Below are 20,268 nucleotides of genomic sequence, written 5' to 3' on the forward strand. Positions count from 1 at the left end.
CGTGACTGGGACAACAGAGCTCAGCCTAGCTCAGCCCTCGGCTTCTCAGCAGCCCAGCCAGGGATGGACAGAACAGGAACACAAAGGAAGGCCTTCCCTAGTTCCCAGCAGAGCTAGAGCAGCCCTTCTCTCAGGAGAGACTCGGGTAGACTCATGATAAGGGTCTCCTCCCTGTCTGGGAGGCAGCAAGCGGACTTGGAGGTAGGGCAGGGAACGGGGTAGTGATGCCCCAGATTCTCGGATACCAGCAGGGGCCTAACCCTGTTGATGAGCAGCCAGAAGGCCAAGGAGGCCACACCTGGAAAGAGCTGGTCGGATCCTAGAAGGCCCTGCATATTTTCCCTCCCCCTGTCCCCCCCCCACACACACACACACTCAAGTTCTCCCAATCTACATTTCCTCCCTAACACACAGAAAATGCAAAGAGCTCCGTTAGTTTCATGACAGGGTAAAGGAGCCCAGGCCAGTGGATCTTCATTTGGATAATGGAGAGATGATCATGGTGGGAGCAAGCTCCACACTCCCCTTCCAAGGGTAAGACACAGAGGAGTGTGGGGGAGACAGAAAAGGGTGAATGTGTCCAGAATCAGCCCCCCCAGCACAGCCCCCCACTAGAACCTCACCTGCAGATAGTGGTAACTCCTATCCTTGGCCTTGGTCTCAGGCCCCAGGAGCCCCTTGCCTGGCCCGGACCCCTGGAACCCATCCCGGCCCTGGCTGACCATCATGGTGTGCCAGGCACTGCGCTTCACCGTCTGCCCGTCCAGGGACATGGACATGCCAGTACAGGCCAGGCACCGGCCCTCGGGCCCGCCTGGAAGCCCCTTGAAGCTCAGGTCCCGGAAGGTGCCATCAGGTGCCTCTAGGCAGAAGGGGGCACCAGCCTCTCCTGGGGGCCTCCCACCTGCCAAGAAGCCACTGTCGCTGTCCAGGTTGTCGTCTGAGCTCCACCAGCCCATGGACTTGGGGGTGTGCCGCCCATTGGCCTTGCGGTCCTTGCTCTTGCTCCTCTTGCCGTGGCGGGACTGGTGGTGGTGGTGGTGGTGATGGTGGTGGTGGTGGTGGTGGTGTGGGGGCCCGTGTGGGGAATGGTGACCAGCATATCCCTCACTCCCCGACCCGGTTCCGGACCGGCTCTCCGCCTTGGGCCCGTTGTAGTCTCGCTTCCCTGGAGCTTCCAGAGAATGGGACTTGGCAAAGAGCTTTTGGACAGAGTGGACCAGGTGGCGGATGCGGCTGGGGCTCTCACTTCGGGGCTCAGGGGCACCCCCACCAGGGCCAGAGCTGGCCCCGGTTCCCCCACTGCCCCCCGCCACCCCTCGTGGGTACGGCAGGGTGTGGAAACCGTCCTGCTGCAGAGGCAGCTGCTTCTCAAACTGGTCCAGGAGTGTCGGGGGCAGGCGGGCAGCGACCTTCCCTGGAGGATGACCCACACAGTCTTCACAGCCATCAAAGGGGGCCTGCCCAGGGAACATCCTGGGGAAGGTGCTGCTGCCTGCCCCGCCGGGCCCCGGCCCAGCTCCCAGCCCCCCGTCAGGACCTGCGGAAGGTGGCTCGCTCAGGCTCAGGGGGCCGTCGGGGGACAGGTGGCCCGGGCCAGCCCGTGAAGGGCAGTAGCGGGGGTCCGTGGGGTAAGGTTCGCCAGGGCCCAGGAGGTACGGGGGTCGGGAGCCCGAGGCCGTGGGGCCGTAGTCCATGGGCGAGTCGGGCAGGCGGGCGGGGCGGGGCTGGCTGCCTCGGTCGCCATGATAACCCCTCATGGCCTCAGCGAAGATGGCGCAGACTCTCCATGGTATTGCAGGCCGGGCCCGGGGGGCCACCTGGACATGCGGGGAGAGAAGAAAGATCAGTGAGCCTGGAAATCCATCTCCCCAGTGAGCCTCCAGTAACTTGTACCAGACCCAACATCCTCCTCCCCCCTTCCCCCAGCTCCCGGGAATCCATTCAGGACCAAGGACAGAAGCCATCATGGCATGGACCATAATACTCCCAGAAATCTAGCCCAGGTGCACACCTGCAGCATTTGCATAAAACAGCCTCATTGGTGGGGAGGATGATGACTCAGGCTCATATCCACCAATGAGGGCAGCTATGCAAATGACCCAGGTGTGCACTTGGGCAATATTTCTGTGAACTAGAGGGCCTAAAGGTTCACAAAGTGTTTCTCTTCAGGCAAATCTATGACTAAAATAGGGACTCAATTTTTGAGTCTTACTGATGGGGAAATGGGTTAGAGAGACTGGAGCTCAGGCCTCCTGACTCTACTGTTCAGCTTTTTCAGCCTTGTCTGACTCTTCCTGATCCCATTTGGGGTTTTCTTGGCTAAGACACAGGACTGGTTTACCACTGCCTCCTCCCACTCATTTTACAGATAAAGAAACTGAGGCAGACAGGGAGAAATGACTTGGCCGGGGTCATACAGGTAGTAAATGTCTGAGCTTGGAGCTTAACTCAGATTTTTCTGACTCCAGACCCTGCACTCTGCCCACTGTACCACCCAGCTGCCATATCAAGTCACAGCACACAGTGCCCAGAACAAGTCAAGTGATGTCATTGGTCCTCTTCAAGCAGCAAAGGAAACAATAACTTAATAATATGTGATATATAAAAAATAATAACTGGCTTTATGTAGTGCTACAATAATATTCATATTTTTTGAGCATCACAGCACCCCTAGTCAATGTCTCTGTCTCTTTCAAGACCAGGAATCCTGGAATTCTGAGATACCCTTCCATCCACAGGAGTGCACAAATTGTGAGAAGAAATTAGCCGCCCTAGAGGGTGTGTGGGCACACAAAGGCATATGTTCTTCCGTGTGTCTGAGATTCTTCACCAAAAACTCTCTTTACTGGCCGCAAATGCTCTATTGCCCCCCACCCCAATTAGAATGTAAGTTCTCCAGATCCAAAAGAACATGGTACACAAAACAAGATTATGTGATGATCAACTGGGATAAGTGTGGCTCTTTTCAGCAATGAGGTGATACAGGGCAATTCCAAAAGACTTGTGATGGAAAGTGCCATCTGTATTCAGAAAGAGATTATGGAGATTGAATGTGGATCAAAGTATAGTATTTTTACCTTTTTGTTGTTTGTTTGCTTTTCTTTTCCTTTCTTGGTTCCCCCATTTGATGTTGTTGGGTGGTTTTTTTTTTTTTTGGCACAATATGACAAATATGGAAATATTTTTAGAAGAACTGAACATATTTAACCTATATTGGATTACTTGCTATCTTAAGGAATGGGGAGGGGGAGAAGAGGCAGAAAAATTCAGAACACTAGGTTTTGCAAAGGTGAATGTTGAGAACTATCTTTGCATATATTTGGAAAAATAAAATATTATTAAAATACAAAATTAAACAAATTAAAAAATTAAAAATAATTTTTTTAACGAATGTAAGCTCTCTGAGGGCAGGCACTGTTTTGGTTATGGATTTTTATTGGTTCCCAAAGCCAAGCACAGTGCTTGGAGCATAAAAAGCATTAAAAAAATGATTATTCATTCATTCATTCATTCATTCTTCTCCAAACAACCTATTACTCCCAGGATGAAGATGGGTATAAGGAATAATAAAATCCTAGACTCCCAAATTAGAAAGGCCTGGATTCAAATCCTGCTTTCAGCTCTTACTAGCTATGATTCAGTGCAAATAATTTCAACTGTTTCCTCATCCATAAAATGGGGATAACAAAAACCTATAGAACCTATTTCACAGGGTTTTTGTAGGACTCTAATGAGATCATAAAACAGTTTGAAGACTTTAAAGCATTTTTTAAAGTTTTAAAGGCTATGTAAATGTCAGTTATCATTATTATCCTCAAGATCATGGGGCCTTTAAACCCTTCACATGAATCTTCCCCTCTCCTCCCACCATCCCTGGGAGACGTGATTCCCCACTTTACGGAGGAGTATACAGATTCCCATGGAGCAGGTGAGCAGCTGAGCACGTTTCCAGGAAGCCCCAGAGCAACTCATCAGGGAAATTGGAATGGGAGCCAGGCATCCTAGCCCCCGGGCTGTCACTCACTCATAGGATCCTACAGTTTCAGGACCAGAAGAAAGAATAAAGTCTAACCTCTGGTTTTTCAGATGGGGAAAAGGAAGCTTAAAGAAGGGATGTGTCTTGTCCAAAGTCATATAGCAAGATAGTAACAGAATTAGTAGTTGAACCCAGGTTTCTTGACCCCTCAGGTCAATCCTTTTTTTTCTGAAATGCTAGAAATCTTCAATCTCACACCCTTTCCACATTCTACCTTCCAACACAATTATCTATCTCAAGAAAAAAAATGCAAAAGTAAAATATTTTTATTCTGTTACATAGCTTCTATCTACTCTCACTTTCCTTTCATGGCTTTATCAACCCCCCATGCCTCTACTTCCTGTCCTTTTGTTGTTTCCTTTGTTATTTAGCTTAGTTCAGTCATTTCAGTCATAACAGACCCTTCATGACCCCATCTGGGATTTTCTTGGCAGAGATAATGGAGTAGTTTTCCATTTCCTTCTCCTGCTCATTTTACAGATGTGGTAACCAAGGCAGGCAGGGTAAAATGACTTGCCCAGAATCATACAGCTAATGACTGTTCAAATTGAGATTTGAACTTAGGTTTTTCTGAGATCAAGCATTCTATCCAGTATATCACCTAGCACTCTATAATATGCATTATTTTGTTTGAACTTCCAAATCTGTGAAATCAATACAAAAGTCTCTCTTTTACAGATAAGGAAAGTGAGAGGAATAAATGACCTGCCTGTTGTCATATATTTTCTAAGTATCTGATCCCATCTTTCCTTAACCTCAAGACCAGCACTCTATAGACTACGCCATATTTTACAACATCAATACCTTAATGCTCTCTCAATGGCCTTTGAGGCTCTGAATTCTATTATCCTATGTAAATGACATGCCAAGGTCACTATAATCCAAAGTGATCAGAGGATCACAGGATCAGAGATCTAGACCTTAAAGTTCATTTCATCCAACCTTCTCATTTTGCAGATCAGGAAACTGAAGTATAAAATTTCAGTGGCTTCCCTAAGATCATACAGATTGTCAGGAGCAGTGGGTATTCAAAATCATAACAAGCTTCCAATCAAACGACCTCTAAATAATAGATCTATAGCTCCAAGGTCTGAGCTCTTGCCACACTGTCTTACCCATGTTAGCCCCGTATATGACCTTGAAAAGGTCAATCTCTGCTTTTGGCCTCAGTTTCCACATCTGTAAAATAAAAAGGAAGGACTAAATTCTCTAATGACCCTTCTGGCTTTAATATTCTAGGATTCTGGCAATCAGCTTCTCTCCGATCCCAGTTTCCCACTTAGGGGTGATGGTGTCATATTCCTAATCCTCCAGATTCACCACCCCAGAGTTACCTTTGGTTCTCCAAGTCCTGTCAATTCTACCCCCCTATGGCATCTCTTGGAATCCTCCCTCCATCAGGAAGATCATCCTCTTGGTACAGACAAGCTCTCAGTCCTTTTCTCCTAAATTATGGAAGTAATCTTCCACCTGCTTTGTCTCTAGCCTCCTAACAGGTCTGTCCCCAGCCTCCTGAGTCTACCCTTTTCTACACTTAAAACCCAAATAATCTCCCTAAAATATGGTCTTCATTGAGTTACCCCCCACTTCCTATTGCAACTCTTGTCAACTCTTCAGCCTAGCCTTAAAGGTCCTATCTGATCTAATCCCATCAATTATAGGATCATAGCTCTAGAGCTTGGAAAGGATCTCCTCTAGTTTGAAAAAGGCCCAGAGAGGATAGCGAAGGGTAGAAGAGATATTGAGACCCGGGTCATTCTCCTGCAAATTCATCATTCTGTTCCCTATTCTGTTCCTTCCCCCACTCTACTTCTGACTTCGTTTCCATCTTCCAGGACCAAATAGATGGACTGAGATCAGCAGTTTGGGGGCAGGAAGAAGAAAGGTAACCAAGACCTTCCTTGGATCCATGATGTCTCTATTCTTTTTTTTGAGGGGTGGAGGAGAAAAAGGCAATCAGGGTTAGGCGCTTCCTAACCTAACACAACAGGGTCACATTAAGTGTCTGAGGCCAGATTTGAACTCAGCTTCTCCTGACTCCGGGATGGTGCTCCATCCCCTGCCTCCCCCATGATAGCCCTATTCTGCCCAAGATCTGAAGGATAAAAGAGGGTATCTGTTTGCAAGCTTCCAAAGGAAAGGCCCACAGCCACAGGACTGTAGGCCCAGGAGATCTGCCTGGGGTGGGGAGAGTGTTCTTTGGGGGTACAGGGGGGAGGAGCTGAGGAAACGACATAATTGTTTCCCCTCATTAAGATGAGGATGAGGTCTGGTTTTGAAGCAATTTCATTATTCTCTCATGAAGCTTGCTTAATTAACAGACTCATTAGCATACCCAAAGAGGGCCCAGGACAGCTCAGCTAGTGCTATTCCCCAGGGGGATGAGGTCTCTGTGATCGTCAGGGATGCTGAGAAAAGCTTCAGACTTCCCCTCCCCCCATAGCCCAATCCAAGCTGCCTCTCCCACTCCCCGCCCCCGCCCTCAGCCCAGCCCAGGGCCAGCTCGCTTATCGGCACCCCCAAGCTCTGCCAAGTCCTTTGCCCTCTCCCAGAGCTCTTCTCCTTCAGGAAGCCTTTTCCTATTAACCCTTCACGCTGTGTTCCCTTGTCTCCTGCGAAACACTAAAAAGGATACTTCCTGGCACATATATTTAGAACCACCTCCTCCCACACTCCACCCCATCTGGGCCCCACCTGTCTCATCGCTTCCTTTGTTCCCGAGCCTGGCAAGTGTCCCCAAAAGGTCCTTCCTTGATGCTCCACAGCATCTGAGCTCCCGCACCTGCCCCTGCCTCCTCCTCCTCCTCCCTTAGTCTCACCTGCTGTCCATCTGACTGGCTAATGCTTAACCAGTGGCAGACAGGAGGCCTCGGGTCATGCAGTTAGGAAGGGGAAGAGCTGAGAGCCATATCCAGATCCTTCTAAGCTCAACTCCAGCAATCCTTCTACTACCCAGACTCAGAGATTATTGATTCCATATTTTTGCCGATCATATCACTTTCTGTTTATATCCATTTACACACACACACACACACACACACACACACACACACACATACCCTACATTGAGATAGAATGTTTTCACCTGGGGTATCACAATCCCAGTCTATCCCAAAAAGAAAACATCCTTTTCACCCATCCAAAACTGATCCATCCTCCTGACCTCCCCATCTGGCCATGGCAACACTACCTCCCTAGTCAACCGGACAGGAACACTCAATCTTCATCCCAAAAAATGCATTGTCTGTTTTCCCATATCAGGCCTCTGGCCTCTTCCTGCCTGAGATACCCTCACTCCCCATTTCCAAATTCTCCTTTTCCATCAGGGCTCAGATCCGTTCCCTCTTCCAGAAAGACCCACTCTCTTCTCCAAGATTCTACAGCCTGATTGGACCATACCTTGGCACCCTGAAACACTGTTTTATCTTTTCCTCATCTACTCCTCTGCAGAGACCTCATGGATACTCAGTCAGGACTTGCAGAATGACCGGTTGTCCTGTTCCTCTCTTTCCTCTTCTCTCCTATCAGGTCCTTCTGCTGACCTCTAGACCTCCAAAGATCATAGCAAAAGATCTGGAAGAGACCTTAGGGATCTTCCTATCCAAACTTCTCACTTTACAAATCATAGATTGTAGAATTGTAGGGACCTCAGAAGCCACCTAATCCATCACTCCCAATTTACAGATGAGGAAGCCTGAGTCTCAAAGTAAGGTTTAAAAAAAAGGTAAGATTTAAACCCAGGCACCCTGACTCCAGAGCCAGGTTTCTTTCCATTCCTTTCTGGCTTAGCCCTCTTAAAGACACTCTGTTCCTTTCCCTTGCACCATCTACAGCCCCTTACCATTCAGGGTGTCCCATCCTTGCCCACAGGATCCCCACAGCTTGGTCACCGAGAAGCCTTCCTCTGTATCCCCTGGTTCCTGAGGAGCTAAAAACAAAGAAGTGAGAGAAAAAAAGAGTTAAAATGTGAAGTTCCCAGTCATCAGCACTCTCTAGACCCCATAAGTCCTGTCCCTATATAAAGGGCAAAATGACCCAAACAATTCTGCTTTATGCCCCAAGCCAGACTGTCCAAGACCCAAAGCATCCAGCACAAGGTTGGGACAGACAGTACCCCTGTCCTCAACTTAGTCATGTATCCATACTATCTGCCTTTGCTTTTAACACTGGGCATTCCAGTATCTGGATTAAGAATCCCAAAAGCACTTTCCTCTCAGCACTTTAACAACTGCCCTCCAATTTGAGCCTAAAATATACACATCCCCTGATATGAAGTCTAAAGGTTCTACCCTAATCTATAAACCCAGTTAACCACTGGGGTTCAGGGGACCTTGAACCCTAGCCTCCCACTATCACCTCCCAATGCCAAGTCCATTGTTCTTTTCTTTATATCCTGTAAGTCAAACTTAAGAACAGACTTCCTGACCCTCAAGAAGAAACAATGAAGGGAAGGCAGAACTCTTCAACTTTTACTATCTGTCTTGTTTCCTCTATCAAGGATGAAGATATTTCTACCAGAAGTGCAGAATAGAAATAGTTAGCAGGGAGTTTCAATCTCAAGATCAGGAATAAGAAAATGATTTGGGGGGTTTTGAAGTGTCTGAGTGCCCTCAATGAGTTTAAGTCACCAGATTCAGACAAACTATATCCCAGAGGACTGAAAGATATGTAGATAGGACTACTGAGCACCTGTGTGCTACACAAAAGGAAATTAAGGCATCTACTTGGAGAAAATCCATAAAAATCCAATCATCTGGATTAAGAAATTATCTTGCCTGGAGACAAAAAGCAGGACCTAGTGGTAGATAATCCTAATAGTCTAATCATCAGACTATGAGCTCCTTAAGAGAAGAAACTCATTATTTTTTGGTATCCCCAGGGCTTAACATAATAGTAGTTTATATTACATAGTAAGTTTATGATAAATGTTTATTGATTGATTATCTGACTGACTTTGAGTCTTCAAGATTATATCCCCCAATTCCCTCCCCACATTCTGCCAAAGACTGGGTATTCTATCTCACCCAGCCTGGAAGTGAGGCTGCTAGTAACATACCTGATCCCACTTCTGACCTCATTCAAACTTTGATCCACTAGTCCATTTTCAATTTGGGCCAATTAGCCAGTGCATTAGGCAGTTTGGTTCCCATTCTCCTGTCCCTCATCCTAAACTCCACTACCATTTACAGGAGCTCACTATATTACTTTAGGACATAGCATGTAAATCAGTTCGGAACTCCCAAGATCAAACAATCTATTAGCCTGGGACTTCCCTAGTAAGAGAGTTTACAGGAATGTACCACTACACATTGACTCAGATTGAGTTTGTGGTCCATTGACAACCCAGGTCTTTTTCACTCTGTGTATCAGATTAACTTCTTGAATCCAAGTTTGAATTTTGCACTTGTTTCTGTTAAATATCACCTTATTGGATCTGACTAGACTAGGTTAATTAAGATCTTTTAGGATCCTGATTATCTCATCTAAAATATTAACTAGCCCACCCAACATCATACAATCTACACATTTAATCAGCATCCTATCTATTCCATCATCCAAATCAATGATAAGAACATTGAACAGAACAAGACCAGAAGCATAAAGCAAAACTGTAGGGGACCCCATTGATGACCTTCCTCCATACTAACACTTCTACAACTTTTTGGTCTGATCTGATAATCAGTTTATCCATCTCAAAAAAATGTCTTGAGAGACTTAGACAAATCTCATGCTTAAGTCAACAAAGCATACTGTATCTGTAGCATTTCCATAGGCTACCAGTCTAATTGATATATCAGGAAAAGATATTACCTTAATCTTTCATGATTTGTTCCTGATAACCTCATGTTGATTTATAGTGATTGTCTCTTCTAAATGTTCACAAACTATCCCTTCAATACTATCTTCTAGTACTTTTGTCAAGTATCCAACTTCAGTTCATCCTCCTATAGTTTACAGAAGCTACCTCTTCTCACCCCTTCATCCCTTTGAAAATCTGAATAACTATCTGTTTCCCACTCTGTGGCACTTCCTTCATTCTCCATGATTTTTCAAAGCTCCCTACCAATAATTCAGCAATTATATCAGCAAATCTTTGAGTAATTTGGGATGTGGTAAATTTGGACAAACTGGTTTATTTACATTGAATGCAACCAGATGCTTTCTTACCATTTCCTCACATAAATTAGTTTTCAACTCTATGCTAATCATTTTTATTTTCTACTTCCTAAATAAAATATAATTATCTCCAAAAGCAAACAAAAATCATAATGGAGCTGAGTAGTTTTGCCTTCATTCCATCATCAAATGTCATCATAGTTTCTGTTCATCCCAAGCAGTAACCTAAACTCTTCTTTGATTATCTTCTTGCCCCAACACAAATTGATTGGTTTGTTTTTTAAATTAAGGAATCCTTTCTGAGGGAACAATAGTGATTTTAAGCTGAATTTCGAAGGGGAAAGGAAGCTGAAGGAAACAGAAAGCGGCTGGGGGAAGGAGATGCTTAGGGAGAAAAAGAGGTTGGGGAAAAGGAAGATTCAAAGGGACAAGAAATTGAAGGAAAGGAAAATCCTGAGGACAAGACAGCAGGCCATGAGGATGGACTTTTCTGCCTGGAGCTGTAACCAGTACAGGCTAAAAGGAGAGGGGTGGGGGAAAGGGAGCCAGCCTGAAGAGTTTGAATCAAGCACAACAGACAATAGAAAACTTGCACAGGAGATGATGTGATGAAAAAAGATATTTGAGGATGATTTCTCAGGCCAGGGCAGGGCCATGAGCCCAGCAGGGCTGCCATTCTCTAGTCTCAACAGCTAGGCCAGGTAGCTCAAAATAGAACGGCTTTGATATGGCAACCACTGAGAGGAGAATCAGCAGAAGAAGTACACAGCCTGAGCAACCATCTCATGCCTTTCCTCCTTACCTCCTTTCAGGAAGGCCCAGGTTAGTGAGAGCTTCCTTTCTGCCAGAGACTGGAATTCCCTCCCTACCTCACCCTATATCCCTTTTTGCTGGTTTTCTGAAGATTCCCCTCCATCAAATCAGAGGCAGTCCCTCTTCTTATCTAACCTAAATTCCTTCAATAGTAGATTCAGATCACAATGCCAGAGGATTGAAGAAGAAGCATCCCCCAACAGAAAGGGATGGACTTAAAATGCTGAATGAGACTCCCGTTTTTGGACACAGCCAATCAAGGAATTCATTTTTCTCAACTATGCATATTTGTGATAAGGGTCTTATTTTTACTTTTTTTAATTGCTCAAGCAGAGAGGGGGGATTAATTATTTTTTATAAATACATAGCTGTATAATCATAGATCTGGAGTAACCCTTAAGGACCAGCTACTCTAATTTCCTCATTTTGCAGATGAAGAAAATAAAGTCCATAATTGTGAAGAAATTTTCCCAGTGGCAAAGTCAGGATTCAAATACAGGTCCTAACTCCCAGATAGTCCAAGTTCCCCTCCTATTGAACCACAATATCAATTTCCACAAGCTTCAACCCTAAACTAACTGAAAAATACTCCTTTTCTTATATTAGAAATACAAAGGCAGCTCTCAGCCTTCTCTTCTCCAGAACTTTCATCACCATCACCACCCACCTTTGGCATCTGTGAGGCTTTCCCTGGACTCTCAGCCAATCCAGAACATAATATCCTTAACCTTCAATCTTATGGCTGGTAATTATGGATTTATAGGTATGGATTATTCGTCAAAGCACAAAAAAGCAAGGACTTCATCTTCTCCCTAAGCAGGAAATAGAGCAGTAGGAAGAATGCTACATGTGAAGTGGGAAAATCTGGGTTTTCTGCCACTTGCTATCTCTATAACTGGCTGGTATCTCTATTTCCTCATCTGTAAAGTGTTGAACTAGCTAACCTCTAAGGTTCCTTCCAAATAGGATTTTGTGATTTTGATACATTAGCAACATCCCCAGCAAGAAGCCTTGAAGACCTCCAATGACTCACTACCTTCCAAAGTAGCCTATTCTATTTCTAAACAGCTCTGACTTTTTTTTTTCTTTTTGCTGAGCCAAAATTTCCCAGATTCCCCCACCCCCACTAATTCTCCTAATTCTGCCTTTGGGCCAAGTAAAACAGGTCTAATATTTCTTCCAATGGCATAGCTTTTCAACTACTTAAAGACAGCTAGATGGCCAATGAATAGAGTTCTGGACCTGAAGTCAGGAAGATCTGAATTCAAATCTAGCTTCTTACATAGTGACTGTGTGATTCTGACAAATCACTTATCCTTTCTATGCTTCAGTTTCCCTACATTTAAAATAGTAACAGTTAATAGGACCCACCTCCCAGGATAAAATGCAAATCGTAAAGCACTATTATAAATGCTTAGTTATTAAGACAACTGATCAGAACTGAGGTGAGACCATCGCATCCTTCTTTAGACACTATGTCTCAACTTATGTCAAATTAATATCAACAGATGATGCCCAAAATCACAACTTTCATGACTGTATCATATACTTCTAATTCCAACTGAGTCAAATCTTCTTCACCTGAATTGGTATCTACTAGTCCTATATCTTGCATTCATTGAATTGTTTTTTTTTTCTTTTTAACCAAGTACAAAATATGACATTTATTTTAATATTTCCAAAGAGCCATAGATTTTATTTATGTAAGTCTTCTCTAATTCCATCCTCACAGATCATTATCTTAACAGATGATCTCATGAATTGTTATGGCTAAAAGGACTTGATATTTATCCCTAACAATCCGGGACCAAATCCCATATATGACACCTGGTAGCTATGAGACCCTAGATAAATCATTTCATTCCTAAGCACCCCAACATCAGTAGAAAAAGTCTTCCCACTAGAAGTTCTCTAGATGTATAAATATCACAGATCTGATACAAATTTTTTTTCATCTTAATTAGATTCACCACTATCTATTTAGCACAGGGGTTCGTAACCAGGGGGTGGGAGAAGGAACTCACAAACCTTTAAGGGTCTGCTAATAAATTTCCAGGAGTCTATAAACTTGGGTGGAAAGAAAATTACATCTTGTATTTCAACATAATTGGTTTCCTTTGGAATCATATGTATTTTACTTTATGCATTTAAAAACAGTATATTAGATAGAAAGGAGTACATAAGCTTCACCAGGTTACCCAAGGGATTCATGAAACAAAAAAGGTTAAAAATTCCCTGCTCTTACCTGTCAAGATCTTTTTGTATCATGACTCAATTTTCTGACATACTAGCAATTCCTGACCCAGCTTTGTCACCCCCAAATTTGGTAAGCATGTCATCACCTATGCCTTCAGCCAAGTCATCAATAAAAATGATGACCATCATAGAGCCTCTTCAGTGGAGAACGCTCTACAGATTGATAGTGGTTCATTAATCACTATTCCTTGGGTCCAGCCATTCAACCAGCTCCAGCCTGACCTATAGCATCATCCAGCCCTCATCTTTTCATCTTTTAAAATAGAGAGTGCAGATTGTATCAAGCATCTTGGTTAACCCAAGTTGCTCTGTCTGTGTCACTCAAGTAGCTTGGCAACCATAATTTTAATAATCTAATCCAGAAGCTCCTCACCTGGGATCCATCAGTTTGACAGTTGGTTTGGGGCTGTTGGGATTTAGGGTTTTTTTTAATATTTTAATAACTGGTTTGATCTAATTAGTGTCCTATGTATTTCATATTATACATTTAGCATCATTCTGAGAAGGAGTGCATAAGCTTCCCCAGATTGCCAAAAGGAGGGAGGGAGAATGGAAAGAAGGAAGGAAGGAAGGAAGGAAGGAAGGAAGGAAGGAAGGAAGGAAGGAAGGAAGGAAGGAAGGAGGAAGGAAGGAAGGAAGGAAGGAAGGAAGGAAGGAAGGAAGAAAGAAAGAAAGAAAGAAAGAAAGAAAGAAAGAAAGAAAGAAAGAAAGAAAGGAAGAAAGAAAGAAAGAAAGAAAGAAAGAAAGAAAGGAAGAAGGAAGGAAGGAAGGAAGAAAGAAAGAAGAAAGAAAGAAAGAAAGAAAGAAAGAAAGAAAGAAAGAAAGAAAGAAAGAAAGAAAGAGGAGGGAGGAAGGGAAGGAAGGAAGAGAGGAAGAGAGGAAGGAAGAGAGGGAGAGAGCAAGGAAGAGAGGCAGAGAGGAAGGAAGGAAGGAAGGAAGGAGAGACAGAGACAGAGAGAGACAGAGAGGGAGACACAGAGAGACAGAGAGAGAGACAGAAAGACAGGAGGAGGGAGGGAAGGAGGGAGGGAGGAAAGGAGGGAGCAAGGAAGGAAGGAAGGAAAGAAGGAAGGAAGGGAGGGAGGGAGGGAAGAAAGAGGGAGGGAGGAAGGGAGGGAGCATTTTTAAAGGCATACTATGTGCCAGGCAAAGTGCTAAGAACTTTAGAAATACTCTCTCATTTAATAGGTCCATGGTCCTCATTTAAACAAGTCTATGACTTTAAAAAAGGCTAAGAACCTCCATCTATTCTATAGAATTATTTAACACCATCTTCCTTCCCTGGTCCTATTCTTCAGGACCATATCCCTACCTTCTCTCTTGGTGCTCAGGAAACAGAAACTCAATGAAAAACAGTCTGAGACAAGTGTTAAGTACAGAGCCAGAGATCTGGAGCTGGAAGGGATATCAGAGATTATCTAACCAGCACTCCTCACTCTACCAATAAAGAAGCTAAGGAAGTATCCAAGCCTACAGAGAAAATAACTGACAGAGACTGGATTTAAATCCAGGTCCAGTAACCCAAAGTATTATAGTCTTTTCCCACTGCACCAGACTGTTTTTCTAATAGGAAGGATTCTCCATCACTGAGGATCTTTAAGGGAAGGCTGATTCCTCTAGTTCACAAGTTGTTAACCTAAGGTCTGAGACCTTCTTTTCTTTTCTTTTCTTTTTATTCTTTAAATAACTTTTTATTGACAGAACCCATGCCAGGGTAATTTTTTACAGCATTATCCCTTGCACTCACTTCTGTTCCGATTTTTCCCCTCCCTCCCTCCACCCCCTCCCCAAGATGGCAAGCAGTCCTTTACATGTTGAATAGGTTACAGTATATCCTAGATACAATATATGTGTGCAGAACCGAACAGTTTTCTTATTGCACAGGGAGAGACCTTATTTTCTGAAAAAACATTTTGATAATTATATTTCCATAGAATGGGTTTCCTTTGTCATCCTATGTATTTTATTTACATTCTAAAACATGATTCTGGGAAGGGATTCAAACACAGAAAAATGATTAAGAACCCTTGCTTCAGTTGTTATTGATCTAGCCCTCCACAAATTATCTTATATTTCTTCATCTGTTTACATATTCCACCTCCCTTCCCGAAGAATGTCAGCTCAGCTAGATGGCCCAGTGAGTAGAGTACTAGGCCCGGAGTGAGAGAGACCTGAATTCAAATCAATTTTCAGATCCTTATAAGACAAGTCACTTGATCTCTACCTCAGTTTCCTTATATCTAAAATTATGGTCATGATATAATATAATATAACTTCCCAGGGCTATTGGACCATAAAATGATATAATATTTGTAAAACACTTTACAAATCACAAAGTGCTATATAAATGCTAGTTGTTAATGTTATTGTTGCTGTTCACTTTGTCTTAAGATCCTAGCAATCAGCACTGTGCCTTTGCACTTTACACTCTTAACAAATGCTTGTTGGATTGTATTAGGCAGAAGTTGACTCTTGAGGGGTTTTATAGACTAGATTCATACTTCAGAGGGGTTAGACAAGATGCCCTCTGAAGTACCCTCTAGTTCTGAGATTCTTTGACTCCATGACACAAAAGAAGGCTCATCTGGTGCAAAGAACATCCATCATATGCATTCCAAAGTCAGATAAGCATTGCCTGGATTATTTCCTGTTTAAGATTTCTTGTTCCATGCATTGCTTCACTGTCATGAATAATTGAAAGGTGACCATGTTATTACTCCCCAGGCCTGGAGATAGCCGAAGAAGGAAGGTGATGGGGTTTGAGACAATTTGGGTGTGAACAGTCTGTGCCCAATTACTGAGTATTTTGTTCTGATGTATTAATCAAATCGACTGAGGAATGGGTGGGGAGGTAGAGGAGAGAAATGCTTACTCAGGAATTACCTGATTTAGGACACACTGCAGGATCCAGCCATGGTTTTCTCAAAGCTTCAGCTTGCTTAAAGCCTGGCCAGCCGCCCTCTCTGCTAATTGCACTGGGCAAAATGGCCGCATCGTTAGCCAGGAATCTGTCATCACCCTGAGCAATAACTCTCATTGGAAAGAAGAGAAAATGGCTCAGGGTACAGATAACAAAGCAATGGGTTCAGGAAGGAGAAATCTGGGTGATTTTCCTGCTCCTTCTGAAACCTTAAGCTCTCCTGCCCATCCCTATTCAGTGTCCTGGGTCATACTTCCTCAGTCCTAGGTGACTCAGAAACTTCTCATGGATTTTGATTTTAATTTTTTCTCATGCACAAGCCTGATGAGATGATTTGGATTCTCTTAACCTACATGTCCCCACAACTATAAACTAGAGAATATTCAGCAGCTCCAGGCACAGAGCTGGGGAAAAACTGAATACACAGATCTCACCTGAGATGGTCCAGCCTTAACACCTGCCACAACCACATCTGAGCCCACGGTCCCTGCTGTGCCCAGCTGTGTTTGACCAGGTAAGTCATCCTCAGCTAACTAGCTTATGAGACAAGAACCTAGATGGCTTGAGGTGGGTCACCCCTCCCCCATGAAGCAGCCTCAGCTTGCTCCATATTGAGCATTGGGGGTACTGACAGCGGCAAGTTTATCCTGTACTGTTGCCAAGGAAACCCATCCTGCAGGATACTTGATTCCTAGTCTAAGGATCTTTCTCTTGCACCATGGTTCATATAACCTCACAGCTGGAAGGGACCTGCCAGATCATCAAATTGGGAGTTATTTATTGTGGGGGATGGGGGAGAAGAGAGAAGGGTGGGGTATATAGGGGATAATAATAGCTAGCATTTACCTAGAACTTTAAAAATTACAAAGCATTTTACATATGTTAACCCATTTGCTCTTCACAGCAATCCTTTGGAACAGGTGTTATTATTAACTCTATTTTTTTGTAAATAAGGAAACTGAGGCTGACACAGGTTAAGTGACTTGATTGGAGTCACACAGCTAGCATGTTTTTGAAGCAGAATTTGAATACAGATCTTCTTGACTCTAATTACAGTACTCTATCCATTGTATCACTTAGCTCCCATTCGTTTAAGTGAGAAAGTAAAGCAATAAAAAAGCTAAAAATGATACATTTAAATCCAGAAGACATATTAGAGGCAAGAATAGCAACTAAGGAGCCCTTAACTCCTGATCCTAGAAGACCAGGAAAGAACTGTTCACCTCTGACAAGAGAGAAAAAGCCAGATGGCTATCCCATATCTCCTAGTGGCTGTGAAACATTTTCTAAGGGTAAACAGTGAATTATCATCCCCCTCGTTGAGCCCTAAAATCAAAACCAATCAGCCCATTTCCTTGAGAGGAAGAAAAGAGGGGAGGCATTAAAAAAATTTCTGAAATTTGCTTCAGAAGACTTGAATTCAAATTCTACCCTTGCTTACTATCTGTGTGATTTTGGACCAATCACTTTTCCCTTGGGGGATTGAGTTGCTTCATCCACAATAAGAGGAAGTTAGACTAAATGGCCTCTGATAGCACTTTAGGTGCTAGATTTACAATCTTACAAGGGAAAGGATTACAATTCAAGAACTAAGAAAAGAGGACTTTTGAGCTCAATTAATCTACCTATTTCTATGTTTGTGTGGGCTTTTGTTGCACTTTTAGAAAGAAAGAAAAAACTTCTAACAATCATAGCTGTCTGAAAATTGAATAGGCTATTTCAGAAAGAAGTGAGCTTCCTATTATTGGAGGTGTTCAAGCAGAGACTGGATACTATTTATTAGGGATGTTGCAGAAAAGATCCTTGCTTAAAACAGCTTTTTTGTTGTGACAAGGAATTGGAAATTGAGGGGATTCCCATCAAATGGACAATGACTGAACAGGTTGTGTGGCATATGATCGTGATGGAAATCTATTGTGCTATAAGAATGATAATAAGCAGAATGGTTTAAAAAACTAGGAAGAAATATGAACAGATGCAAAGTGCAGTGAGCAGAACCAAGGGAACATTGTATACAGCAACAGCAATATTATAACTATGATCAAGTATGAAAGACTTAATTATTCTCAGGACAATGATCCAAGACAATTCCAAGGGACCCATGATGAAAAATTCTATCTACCTCCAGGGAGAGAATTGGTGAACTCTGAATTCTGACTAAAATATATTTTTTTCCACTTGCTTTACTTTTCTTGCTCTATGTGTGTATTTGCAACATGGCTAACAATGAATTATGTTTTGAATCACTTCACGTGTATAATTAATATCTTGCTTGCCTTCTCAACGGGTAGGGAAAGAGGTAAGTGTGAGGGGGAGAATTTGGAACTCAGTTTTTTAAATGAACATTTTAATCATAGTAAATGTAATTGGCAAGTGTTTAATAAAATAAGTAAAATTAGAAAGAATTCCTGTTCACAAAGTCATTGGATTTGATGACCTTTGACATCCCATCCAGAATAAAGCTTCCTAGCCCAGAAATCATGCAAAAAAAAGTCCTAACTCTAGTACTAAATTGTTATGTGACCTTAAGCAAATTTCTTCTTCCTGGGACATATTCTCTTCCTCAGTAAAATGAGGGGGATGAATCCATGGTATGCCTCCCAGCTGTGGCATTCAACATTCAATGCGCTAATATTCTATGTTTCCTTCATTTTTAAATAAAAATTCCTTTGGCAAAAATCTAGCCTGGACTTGAATGATACTAAGAGGAATTGGTGTTTTTTCATTCTTGGATCGGAATGGATGGAAGGAGAGAGCCGCCCCTTCAGCCAACCCAGCTGTTGAAAGCAAAGAAACTGCATTCAGATCACAGAAGGTCAGGTTGCCTAGAAATGGATATATCTGGATCTCACCAATCATGGGCTCTAGCACCCAACTTCCTGCAGAAGAGAACCAGAAAAGATTACTGGTAGATGTGGGAGAAGTTGCCTTCCCACACCAATCCTAATTTGCCCTACCCCCAACCCCCATCTTCTTAACTGCCTCTCCTTCCTCCTTCCCACCACAAAGACTTCCTTGCATCATTGGGGCCTCGGGACAGCAAGAGACACAGATCTCTTAAAGGGAACCTACAGGGTAAATACAGGACCTACCAGGCAAGGAAAGGCTTACAGTTCTTTAAGGAGAGAAGAGAAGGCAAGGAAGAGGGGTGAGATGGGGGGCTAAAATGCTGGAAATGAGGAGAACAACCAGTCGAGCACCTCATTGATTCAGAGACCAGGAACAATTTTGGGAAGAGATTAGCACAAATAAGGTAGATGAGTAAAGCGTGACAATTACCATCATCCCATTCCTTGGATTCCTGCCTTCAACCTCCCAAACCAGTCTGCTGGTTCTGCTTAAGAGAGAGAAAACCTAATAGAGGAGAGTAGCCTCTGGGATGGAGACTCAATGGAAAGTCTTCCTTTTCAAAGACATCCCACTGTATCCCCTCACTGACATCAATAATGGAGAGCCAATCATTGTGTTTCTTTGGGCTCACCCTGACCCAGTAGGACCTGGAAAGGGGAGAGGGTTTGAAACAAGCATAAGCTGAAAGGTGCGGGGGAGGGGGTGGGGGAGTCTGTGTATTTTTACATCAAATGAAATGCAAATGAGATGCAAATAACATTCAGATCACCTTTTTAAAATGTCAACAGCTCAGGCACTTTTGTAATGGGCCAGCCACACTGGGAAATGATTCTTTCCAAGCCCCCATTTCCATGTCACCAGCCTTGACAGCCTCCTGTCCCTCAACTCAGAAACTAGTGGGCCAAATGTCTCTTTTGCCCTGACTCCCTTAGAGGAATGCCTTTGATTTTAGTAACAAAGGGGTCTGGTGATAGAGAGGGCTGAAGATAGGGGTATTTAATCCTGGTGTAATCCTGGACTTGCTTGAACCCATCCTTCCCTCAAAAAAAAAAAAAAATGAAGGGATAGGAGAGTAAGCCAAAGAACACAATACAAAGTTGGGAAAAGTTAATAGCTTTCTTTCAGACTAGCTCAGAAGCAGGAGAGAGAGGAAAGAATGTCCACAAATTATCAACTGTCAGGGAATTGGGAGTCCAGGAGAATTAACAAGTCAGAAGGCTGTTGGAAGGGGACTTCCCATTCCAAGGACTCACAAGATCAAAGAACATGGGAA

At 43.3% G+C, this 20,268-nt stretch overlaps 1 protein-coding gene across 3 annotated transcripts in view; it reads right to left on the bottom strand.

The window, feature by feature from the left end:
• The window catches only part of DLGAP3 (DLG associated protein 3), a 76,283-nt gene that overhangs the window by 40,573 nt on the left and 15,442 nt on the right, over window positions 1-20,268 (bottom strand). For all 3 annotated transcript variants that reach the window (XM_051987644.1, XM_051987642.1, XM_051987643.1), the window contains exons 2-3: window positions 7,881-7,967; window positions 624-1,820 (exon numbers count right to left, since the gene is read on the bottom strand). In XM_051987644.1, coding sequence (XP_051843604.1) covers window positions 624-1,820; window positions 7,881-7,883 — 1,200 coding nt within the window. In that variant the 5' untranslated portion in view covers window positions 7,884-7,967. The remainder of the gene's footprint in view (window positions 1-623; window positions 1,821-7,880; window positions 7,968-20,268) is intronic.

The sequence above is a fragment of the Antechinus flavipes genome, chromosome 3 (genome assembly GCF_016432865.1).
Source record: "Antechinus flavipes isolate AdamAnt ecotype Samford, QLD, Australia chromosome 3, AdamAnt_v2, whole genome shotgun sequence".
Taxonomy (NCBI): domain Eukaryota; kingdom Metazoa; phylum Chordata; class Mammalia; order Dasyuromorphia; family Dasyuridae; genus Antechinus; species Antechinus flavipes.